This window comes from Myotis myotis, unplaced genomic scaffold, assembly GCF_014108235.1.
Source record: "Myotis myotis isolate mMyoMyo1 unplaced genomic scaffold, mMyoMyo1.p scaffold_m19_p_4, whole genome shotgun sequence".
Taxonomy (NCBI): Eukaryota; Metazoa; Chordata; class Mammalia; order Chiroptera; family Vespertilionidae; genus Myotis; species Myotis myotis.
In genome coordinates this window covers 110,691,121-110,703,334 of record NW_023416346.1, presented here as the reverse complement: position 1 = coordinate 110,703,334, position 12,214 = coordinate 110,691,121, and the positions used below count along the sequence as shown (strand labels likewise).

Here is a 12,214-nt window from a genome sequence, read left to right as displayed (position 1 = left end):
TTGTATTTATTACATATAACAAGTTCAACTTTTTAAATATAATTACATGATTACAGTGTACCTATGTTTCAAGCTCCCTAAAGAATGTCTTCAAAACAGGTATTTTATGGCCTTGGACATGTTTATTTAAAAATTTGATAAATTATTGGAATTCTTGCCTCAGATAGCTTTAAGTATTAGATAGCCAAATCAGCTAGGCTCAAACAAGATTTCACTTCTCTATTGAATTCATGTTCTCTTAGCTCAGTCAAGCACAAAACAGCTAATGCTGTCCCATTTGAAAAGCTTTTATGCTGAATTTGACACAAAAGCAATCACAAAGCAGACAAAAAGGGATTTCTCTTTCAAAAGCTAAAAGGGGAAAAACTAAATGAAAACTCTGAGCCTGGGTAAATCTCTCTTGACACTGGAAAAGAAAGTTAAAAATCATCAAGAAATAATTTTTCCAAGAAGTCAATGCCAAGTTTGGACCAATCTTAATAGCCTTGGGGAACAGGTTGTGAAGTCAACCAAGATACTGCCAAATGAAATAAGTCCCATGAAGACCATTGCAGACAATTTTAGGTGCCAATAGCATATCATCTTACCTCTTATGAAAGTGAAATGTCACCATATCTCATAGTATTCTGTCATAGCTATTGACAGGGATTTTGATTAGAATAGAAATCCTGTATGATTTTCTCTACTTTCTATCTTTCCAACTCAAAAGAACATCATTGTTTTCTCAGAGCCATGGATAAGATCGAATGAAGCTATGTGGTTAACAAAATCAAGTACTTACTTTATGTTTTTGTTTCCAAAAATTAAGGGCTATATAGGGAAGAAAGAAATTAAACATATATTATGGGCACTTCTTAATTATCTTCTCATTCATTATTGACATAATAGGCCATCTACATGCAGTCTTTTCTTTTGCCAAATCAAAAGTCTCTGGTTTTCATCTCTTTCCACCCTACCCGTACTTTCAAGATGGACTTTTCCCAGATGCCATCTCAGATCAGATTTGTATTTTTGAAGAGGTTGTTATTGTTCCATTTTTTCTCCATTTTTTTCTAATCCAGAGAGGAGGTTTTTGAAATATCCAATGAGTAAGAAAATGTTTAAATATAAAACTTAATAAAGTATTATAAAGAATTAAAAATAACTATTAAAAGCTATGTAGCAACATACATAAATAGTTCATCAATAATGCTGACTTAAAAATCAGAAATCAAAATTTTATCTACATTATGAAGACAATTAAATATGTAGATAAGAAATGAAAAAGATTAGAGATAAATATTAGCAATCATGAACACTAAAATATCAGAATTGTAGGTGATTTTTCCCTTTTATTCAGGTATGGTGACTGGTTTAAAAATTCAAAGAGTGCAACAGTGCTGGTGGTTGTCTTTGAAACCATTCCATTGGTTTCATTGGTGACACTGAGGACAGTCATCAGTGATCAGTTCTGTAGACACAGTCTAATGATTGCCTTACAAGGCTCACTATCTCTCTTGCTAATCTTAGGCACAAAGACTCAGAAAAAAATTTATGGAACAAAAAGGTCTTTGGTCAAATCAATCAATGTCTCCTTATGTCTATTTTCACATTTTCTTCCTAAAAGAAAATTGTAAGTGATAAGCCAGCTAATGTCATTCAGCAGTGAGAACAGAGTAGACCTCCATTTTATAGGCTCTCTGACTTGCATAAAAATTAAAAATAGTAGTTTCATTAAAAATGGAATCTAATTTGCAATAATCCTTTTTAGTTTTTCATAGTAAAACAATATGTAAACTTCTCCCCAGTATACTATTTCATTATTTTATTTTCTACTTGTTGGCTTATCAGTAATATATTATATGTCAATTCATAATTACAATTGTCTCCCTTTCTGATTCTCAGGGTATGTCTTGATTCATTTTAACCACATAGACATACAATGGGTAGAAGAGAAGATATGTGATGTCATTTATAAGAACAAGCACTATATGTTCACATCTTAACTCAGCCACTTCTAAGTGTAGTTACTGAACTTCTCTAGGCTTCACTTTTCTTACTTATAAACTGGAAGCAATAAGAGTGCTTTTCTTGGAATGTTTTTGAGAGAATAAAATAATCCAATATATGTAAAGTGAATCACAGTTTTTGACAAATAGCAAGTAATTACTATATGCTAGTTAGTATTAGCATTAGAATTACTCTTAGTTTTACCATATGCCATAAGCACTAAATGACAGGAAAATTACAATGTTGGTCATTCTTATCTGTATTATGAACTTATATTAAATTTGCAGCAATATATATAATTAAATTCCTCACAAACATAACACAACCAAAAACATCAGTTGCCATTTTTTATGATGTAGTTTTTCTACTGACTATTCAAAAGCAAAATTTTTATCTCAAAAGTTTGACAAAGACTGCAATTATAATACAATCTTGTCTTTGTTTTAGGTGTTTAAAACATCTTACTTGTTTTGACAAAAATTGTTTTTTTCTCCTTTCATTTTTCCTTTTGCATTTTTTGTCTCTTATTTAAAGCTCCTTGCTTTCTATGAGCTGTTAAATCCTAATCATTCTTGCTATCACTTTAGGATTCTCATAGGTTTTAAGATGATTATTTCTCACTTGCCAACTTCCAGAGTCTTCTTCTAATCAAATCTGTCACTATATGCCTCTCATCATTCCTTCCCCTCATCTTTTCAAGGGTCTTTTTCACCCTGTTAATTCCTCCTTACCAGTTAACCACCTTGTCCCATGATTTTCTAGATTCATAGAATCCTAATTTTTTTTTTTTAGAGAAAAAAGGAATGATATAACATACTGAGTACGTTATGGATAAGATCAGAACTATAACCATATACAGGAGACTCTTGAAGATGGTGGTGTAGGTAAACTTGGTACTCACTGCCTCCCACAACCACATCAAAATTATAACTAAAATACAGAATGACCATCATTTAGAAATGCCTGAAATCTGCCAGAAGAAGAAGAAGAAGAAGAAGAAGAAGAAGAAGAAGAAGAAGAAGAAGAAGAAGAAGAAGAAGAAGAAGAAGAAGAAGAAGAAGAAAAAGAAGAAGAAAAAGAAGAAGAAATAAAAAATATGAACAATAAAATAACAATAAATACATAGCTACCAACAGTTTAATCTAAAAATAAGAATTAACAAACAAGGAATCTAATGAACAAAATAAATTGATGAATAAAATGAACCAGATGCATGGAAACATGGAACAGACTGATGAATCTCAGAGAAAAGGGGGTGGGCTAGGAGAGATTTACCAAAGAATTTATATGCATACATGCATTACCTATGGACACAGACAATAGGGTGGTGAAGGCCTGGGGTGGGGTAGGAACCTGGTGGAGGGGGCAATGGGGGAAAAAAGGAGGGCATCTGTAATACTCTCAACAATAAAGATTTAAAAAAGAATAAACATATAGACTCTATATTTCACATAGATCAGGAATTGGGAAAATCACCATTAGAAATTCCTAATTTATCCACGTTGACCCAAGTGAGAATATCTTATTGGTAACAAGTGTCTTGTGAGAGTAAACTTTTATTTGTCTACATGTTGCTTCCAAATGAGGTCATGATAAGCCTCTAAAATCCTATCTGATTTTCTAACATTCTTGTCATATAAATTAAAACCTTGTCCTCATAGTAGTTTAGGGCCTTTAAAAAATAGATATGGCAGAGACTGATTCAAAGCTTACTACCTCATTATTCCCATTAACTATTCCTGAAATTAAATTAGGAACAAGTTTGGTCAACAGGATGTGTGTGGAAAAGGAAGAGCTCCCAAGAAAGGTTCTTCAACCTTTATTGGGCTATGTCACAACCAAGAAATTAACCTTAATTGTATGAAGTTATTGGGATTTCAGGGGTTCTTATTCAAATGAACTTAGTGAAGGTACATATGCTATAGAGCTTATCATAGTCTAAATTCTGCCTAATTTAGAAATGGAAGTCACTTCATTCAAGAAAATGATGACTTTTTTCTCAGATCACATAACTAATTTGAGATTCAGATACTTGTTTAGCAGAAGGCCTTTTTCTGCCAGAAAAAAACCCAAAAAACAAACCTGTGGTACATCTACACAAAGGAACTCCTATCATTTGCAACAGCATGGATGGAGCTGGAGAGCATTATCCTAAGCGAAATAAGTCAGTCAGAGAAGGATAAATATCACATGATCTCACTCATTTGTGGATTATAATGAGCAACATAAACTGATGAACAAAAACAGATCCAGTGACAGAGAAACATAGATCAGATGCTCAAACCTCAGAGGGAAGGTAGGGGAGGGAGGGGGTAAAGGGGAGAAATCAACCAAAGGACTTGTATGCATGCATATAAGCATAAGCAATGGACACAGGCACCAGGGGGGTGAGGGCATCAATGGGAGTGGGGGGGCAATGAGGGGATAAGGACACATATGTAATACCTTAATCAATAAAGAAAAAAATCTAAACAGGACTTTGATCGAATACTCAATCTGACCAAGTTCCCACCAATTTACTTCCCTGTTTAAAGTTTCCCAAAGGCTGCCCTTTGTTTGATATTTAAGGTCTTTCAAAACTGACCCATACATACAAGGTTTGAAAAAATTCAATGCATGTAAAGTGCCATGCATGGTGCTTGATAAAACATAGTCAAACAAATTTTATTTTCCTTTTTCTTTTATTCTGAAGAGTTGTAGATTATTAAGTGGACAAAAATGTGATATAGTTTTGGGGAAAGGGGAGGAAACAAAGGCAGAGAAAGAAGAGAAGCTGGGCTGGAAGTCAGAGAATGGGAAGAGAAAGTGAGAATATACTTTATCTCTGCCTTATCCTTACACACACCCTTCCCTTTTCCATTTGGGGCCCTTAAACAAAGTAGGAAAAGTAGAGCTGTTACTTTTTCTAGGAAGACATTAAGGGATTGACTTATGTTCCTGCATAAGTATGTATATCAACTTTGAAGTAGTTTAAAAAGATGTTACAATGTGAAAACCAGCCCATTATATCCAGATTATTAAACTAAATCAATTTTAAGATAGATATTAGTCTAGTCTGTAATCTCTACTTTGTCTACTATTCATTTTAGCATAAATGTAATTTTATTTTAATAAGTTTACCTTAAAAATCATTAAATGTTAATCCTCTGTATAATTGTCTCCAGTGTACACCGTATTTAATTTTAAGAACATATCTCTGATTCTAACCTTGGTTTCTTTGATTTTCTTTTGGACTGCATCCATTGTGTAGGGACCCTCCTTCCAGGACTCAAGCTTGCCTTTGACCTGCCCCAAGACCTGCTCGGCTTCTTCCTTAGCTTCCAGCCATTGTGTTGAATCCTTTAACATTTCATTCAACTGTTGCCTCCGGTTCTGAAGGTGTTCCTGTACTTCATCCCACTGATTCTGAATTCTTTCAACTGGAATAAAAGGAAAAATAAATATATAGGATTAAATGCTAGTCTTAAGAAGATATTTTCAATTTAACATCCAAATATCTCACATTCTGTATTACTCATTTAAAAAAAGTATTCACTTCGTTATAGCTAGGATGATCGACAACTGAATTCCTTACTGGTTTTCAATGGAAAAATGAGTTTCTGTTAAATTATCTCCCTGAAGGTGACCTAGAACATAAATACTATATGTAAAAATTTAAATCTGTTTATTCTCAATCCCTAGAACCAAATATGAACAAAATTTTAGAAAGGTTCTTTGGCAGAACCCCAAACACCTTGTCCTTACCACTTCAGATTCTAACAGTCTGACTTCCAATACCATCATTGGCAGTTCATTCCTTGAAGGCTTTGTATTACCATAAAGAGTTTGTTTTGCCATCTAAGTGGTAGGCTAGATACACCAAGGAACTGACACTTTCCCTCTTGCCAATCCACCTCCTAGGAACAGTCTGTAAGCAATGACTGATGGTAGTAGGCATTGGGATTTGAATATTTTAGCCCCCTTGATGCTAGGGCACATAACTGTGAGGCATGTGTTTTTCAACGGTTCCAGAATTCTCCCAGTGAGATAAAGCTCCACTGGCCCACAGTGGTAACCTGCTTGATAATGCACCATCCTTTATTGGCTGTCTTGCCATACCTGTCTCACTTCCTCACTCCCCTACTGATATTTTCCTCAACTCCCAAATAAATCACTTGCTCTTAAAACCTTTTTCTAGGGCTTTCTTCTGGGGCTACCCAAGAGCAGATGGGCATTCTGGAAATTTCTTATAACAATATCTAAAAATTCATGCTGATGATATTTTGTAAGTATGACAGGCTTATACTGAACCTATTTTTTGGTATCATTGAGAATCAAAGATAATAAATGATTTGCCTATAGATTATGCTCTGAAATACTCCAATTTAGAATGCTAAAATAAATATGACCACACTATTTTTCTTTCCTTTAAGGATAATTCTATCTTTTCTTTATTCTGGTTTCATAAAATAGAAATAATGTCATAGAAAACAAGTAATAAACCACCAATATTACCACAGCAAAGTTCTATAATTTTTGCCTACATGTCTGCAATAGATTCCATGTAGTCCTCCACCCCAAGCCTCTGTTTTTCAATGTAACATCTACACTTTAGACAGAGTGATAACTAATATAGACCTGATCACCTCCCTCTCTCATTTAAATGCTTAAATATCTTTCCACCACCCTCTGGAATATTTAGTTTGATGTACATGTTTTTCTCTGTGATCTGGCCCAAACAGTCTGAGAAGTTTATTTACAGAAAAAATAAGTTACAACATAATCAGGGTATAGGAAAATCACCAAAGATATACAAGAACTAGGCCTTGCAGTAGTGGTGCTGTTACTATATCTAGGCACAAGAAATCAGGGGAAGGAGAAGTGGCCAGAAGCCAAGAATTATGAAGAGAAACCACCTTCAGAAGAGCAGTAACCTTTTGTCAAGGGACATAGTCAGCCTGAGGCAACTTCACGGGGAGGCAACTAGGAGAATAAATATCCTGACCTCACTCAACCTGCTCTCTTCAATTTCCAAATAGGGCTCCCCAGTGGCTAAACCAACTGGAAGCCAGAGGGCATGAGAGATCTATGATGACACAGCTCAGCCTCCCAGAGTAGACAGCAGGGTAAAGAAGGGCAAAGCCTGGCTATGGGTGGACAAGTAAAATGTATACAGCACAGACTTCACTCATATGTGGAATCTAATGAACAAAATGAGCTAACAAGCAAAACAGAGATGGACTCATAGATAGAGAGCAGGCTGGCAGCTGTTGCGATGCATTAGGGGTTGGGTGGGGGTGGAAGGATCGAGCAAAAGGGAAAAAAATGGGAAAAAAACCTCATGGACACTGATAATAGTGTGGGAATGGAAGGGGTGAGAGGAGTGGGGGGAGGTGGAGGAGGGTATATGGGGGATAAACGGTGATGGAAGGAGACGACTTGGGATGGTGAACACACAATGCAATATACAGATGATGTATTATAGAATTCTACACCTGAAACCTGGATAATTTTGTTAATCAGTGTCACTGCAATAAATTTATTAAAAAGGAAAAGAAACCATCACAGTATTATAACATTGTGCTTCTTATTTCATCATGTTGGCTCAGTTTTTCTTAATTAACTCTATTGTTGCCTCAAAGTTTTGAGAAGTTATGAGTTAGATAAGTACTTGAGATATTTTGTAAATAACTATCAGGACTAGATAAATACTACAAGACTAGTAATTATGACATGAAATCAAGAATCTGGTATCTAGAAAACTAAGGGCACTCATTATTTTTATTGGGTTTATTTCTGTCAAGGTGTTTGTTATGTTGCAAAACCAGCCAACATATTATATTCCAACTTCAGTTAACATACCAACCTCTGTTTAAATGTCAGTCTTTCTTTATAATCTTTGAGAACTATTCTTTTGTGTTTGTTTCATTGTTGTTGTTGCCCCACTGGAAAGTACCACATATGTCATAGTTGAGATGTAGAGTTATTGATTATTCTTCTATTTAATCTTTAGTTTACAAAATTAATAGTGTAATTGCTATTATAAGAAACTGTTTAAAATATAAATAAAAATGTACTTAAGTGTTCTGAAATATTTTTCTATCATAGAACAACATAGAACTGATATTCTAATTACAATCCATTCTTTCAATTTATAACAGGCTAGTTTATTATGTACTATTGACCCGATGCATGGATTCATGCACCTTGAAAGGAAAATAATTAGAAGAAATATTTTAATATTGCTATTTGCCCTTTCTCTGTAATGGAAGTGTCAGAGCCACTGCTGGTCGCCATCTGCAGGGTGATTGGAGGGGTGATCAGACCTCCCCTCCCCAGCCCCCCCACCCCCGCTCGCACCCGCCTTGGCCTGGCACCTCCCACTGACCTTCTCCACCATTCTGCTGCAGTACCGCTCTCATTGGAGCCCATCAGGCCAGCAGCGCCTCCACTGCCACCCACTGCCAGCACCATGTCGCCTACACCCACCATTTTCCGCACCACCCCCTGGTGGTCAGCACACATCATAGCGAGCAGTTGAACTCCCAGTCTCCCAGTCAAAATTCCAGTGACCACCCACCCAAGGGGACAATTTGCATATTAGGCTTTTATTATGTAGGATAGTTGGCACTTCTTTTCTTAGCCTATTGACATATACTATGTGTAATTGAAGATAATAAAATTGACTTTCCTTAAAAAGTCTTTGATTCTAATTTGCCTTTGCCTAAATCAGCCTTAATTAGTGATAACATTTTTAGAATGCCCAGTATTTCTTACATAAACCTGGTAAGCCATTCATATTCATACCAGTGGATACTTTATAATTCTATATTTCATTTCAGTAGTATAGATATAATGTGTAACTTTTAATGAACATCACTTGATATGAATAAGTAGTTTTTCCTATTATGTGGGTAGATATTTCTTAATTGTGGAAAAAAGGAGGGAACTTTTATAGCTTAGACCAGTGGTCAGCAAACTGCGGCTTGAGAGCCACATGCGGCTCTTTGGCCCACAAAATACCACGTGCGGATGCGCACGTACAGTGCGATTGAAACTTCGTGGCCCATGCGCAGAAGTCAGTACTTTTTAGAAGAGCCACACTCAAGGGGCCAAAGAGCCACATGTGGCTTGTGAGCCTCAGTTTGCCGACCACTGGCTTAGACCATTATTTCAGACAAACATACAATTTCAATGTCTGTTCAATCTTTGCAATGAAAGTTTTCATCCCAAAGTGGCCATGTGTGTGTAAGGTAGCAAGATAAACTAGTTCATTGGGATGTGTATCTCGCTAAGGGTTTGCTTTCTCATCTTTGACCTTCAACTGTACATGATAATCAGATAATATTTAACTAGATAAATTTATAGCCTACAGACTTACTCAACAATCCATCTACTCCTCTATGTACTGCTACTCATCAATCCATCCATCTAGTCTGCTGGTCACCATTTTATTTACCATGTACTACATAATAGGCATTATGCTAAGCACTGGGTAAACAAAGGAGTCTAAGATTACCTGCCTTCTGGTTGGTGCCTGTTAGATAGAGGCATTATTCATTATCTATTCAAAGAATCTAGGATGAGCTGTTCCAGGGAAAAGAATGAGTTTTGAGGATCATCCACATTGGACAATTATGCAGTCAGATGGACTGAAGGTGCTGTGGCATAGCTGTACAGGGTGGACAAAAGTAGGTTTACAGTTGTTCACATGGAAAATAATATAGTAATGAGTAATAACACAAGAATAAACTGTGTTTCACATATCACAACTATAAACCTACTTTTGCCCCACCCTGTATATTTTGAGAGAGAAATCTGGGATTACAAATCACTACAGAAGAGTAAAAATGGAAGCCATCTATGTGAATGCATTCTCAATGATATGGTGTATAGATTAAGCAGAACAGAGTGTTAAGAATGGAACACTAGAAAACACAAAGATAGGACATAGCAAAAGTAGCCAATAAGATGAAAAATGACTAGAGAGGCAAGAGAATACTTGGAAAGTGAAATTTTATAGAAACTTGGACAAGAATGAGATTCAAAAAACACTTTTAAATGCCATAGATGTCACAAGAATTGCTAGAATATTAAATAACGGTTATTTGAAAACCTGCTCTGCTTAAAGCACTGTTTTAAGTTTTTGACAAGTAATAACTCATTTAATCATCATGATGATATTATGAGGTAGGTATCATTGTTTATGTTGTTGTTGCTGTTCTCATTAAACAGATGAAGAAATAGAGACAATGTTAAAGAACTGGTTTAAGGTCATACAGATAGTGAGTGGTAGATCCAACACTTGGGCCCAAGCAGTCAGACTCCCCAAAGCCCGTGCCAAAAGTATTCATTGGCTTTGACCACACGGAATTCCTTGAAGACCATACAGGAAATTATTTTAGTGAAGCAGTAGAAATCTTATTGTAGGGAATTGACAAATGAATCAGTCAATGATGGATGAGAGTTGGAAGATAATTACCCCTTGTCGGTGACAACTATGAGGTGTGCTTTTCTCTATTTGCCAGGGTTGAGCAGTAGTTGCTCACAGCAATAACCTACTCAATAATTGGCTTAATTACTGGCTCCTTTCCTTATTTCACTGTCCCACTTCCTACTGGTACTTCCTAGGATCACTTTACAAATAAACCACTTTCACTCAAATCATTGTTTGAAGGTATGCTTCTGGGGGAACCTAGTTGAAGTTAGAGTTTTATTCATTAAAACAATTCTTAGTGTGCAACCCAGTGCTTGACACTTGGCATACTTTCAATAACTGTCAAATGAATTGTATATGTAGACTATTTCAATTATCCATGCTTCCTCTTTATAATGATGTAAAAATGCCACTTCCAAAGTTAACTTTTGCCCAGTACCAGAGTCTTTCTTTCTGAAAAGCAATCAGTTTCTTTATTGCATTTTAAGTTTACATAATTTGAACACTGGCTTGAGTCTTTTACATTTCCCTTTTTGTTTTCTTTTTACTATTCATGATCTCCATAATAAGTAAACAAATATTCTTTGGGCATATTTGTTTCTAATAATGCCTTTAAATGAACCATTTTTTTTTGTGTATAAAACAACTTCACTGTTATGTTTACTAGTAGAATATTCTCCTTTGATTAAAAAAATCTATAAATTGAAAAGTATGGAGGGGGCATCCTGTGAGTTAAAATTAATTTAATGATAACTCTCTCTAACATTCTTAAAATCAATGTAGATCAGAGATAATCTGTGGGAATGTCTTATTACTTTAGCCTGTCTTTTAAATTAAATTTTGGACTGACTCGTATTGAAAAATACATGTGTATACTGGATAAGAAATTTTTTTTGTTAATCTTCATCTGAGGATATTTTTTTCCATTGATTTTTCAGAGTGAATGGGGAGATACAAAGAGAGAAACATCGATGTGAGAGAGACACATCGATTGGTTGCCTCTTGCTCTCCCCCACCAGGGCTAGGGACCAAGCCTGCAACTGAGGTACACGACCTTTACCAGAATTGAATCTGCAACCCTTCAGTCCGTAGGATGATATTCTAACCACTGGGAAAAACCGGCCAGGGCGGGATAAGAATATTTCCATGGGCATTTTCAAATTTTGAAACATACTGCATTCTAGAGTATAATAACAACAATAAAATATCATATTGTTAATAACTTAAGTACAACTAGATGAATACTAGAAATACAGTCAGCAGATGTATCTCCCCTTGTAAAATAATTAACCATATGTGGGAATCCATTTTGCATAGAAGATATTATGGAGATATTATTTCCATTACAAAAGGACTCACCATAAGATTTCCCTATACGCTCAATTTATCAAGTGTATTTAAAATATTATTTGACTTGTACTCCACTCCCAGGTATTGCATAGCTATATTGTACTTCCAGAGAAATCCATACTTATATTCACCAAAAATATGTACTAAATTGGAAGAGTCCCCAACTGGAAATTACCCAAATTCCCATCTGCTGTAAAATAGATAAATACTTTGTGATATATTTATCAATAGAGTACCATATAACAACAATTATGAAATATCAACAACTATGTGCAATCATATATATTAATCTTACAAACAATGTTGAGGGAAAGAAGCCAGCCCCAAGCAAGGACATACTATTTTATTCCATGTACATAATGTACAAAAGCTGGGTAAAGTAAGAATATTGTGAAAATTGCAATAGTGGTTACTCTTGTGGGACTGGTAGTCACTAAAGGAGACATAATGAGGGCTTCT

At 35.4% G+C, this 12,214-nt stretch overlaps 1 protein-coding gene across 1 annotated transcript in view; it reads right to left on the bottom strand.

The window, feature by feature from the left end:
* DMD (dystrophin) overlaps nucleotides 1-12,214 on the bottom strand; it is a 1,824,373-nt gene that overhangs the window by 632,029 nt on the left and 1,180,130 nt on the right. Inside the window, exon 51 of the mRNA XM_036304100.1 lies at nucleotides 5,197-5,408. Within this exon, the coding sequence (XP_036159993.1) occupies nucleotides 5,197-5,408 (212 nt within the window). The remainder of the gene's footprint in view (nucleotides 1-5,196; nucleotides 5,409-12,214) is intronic.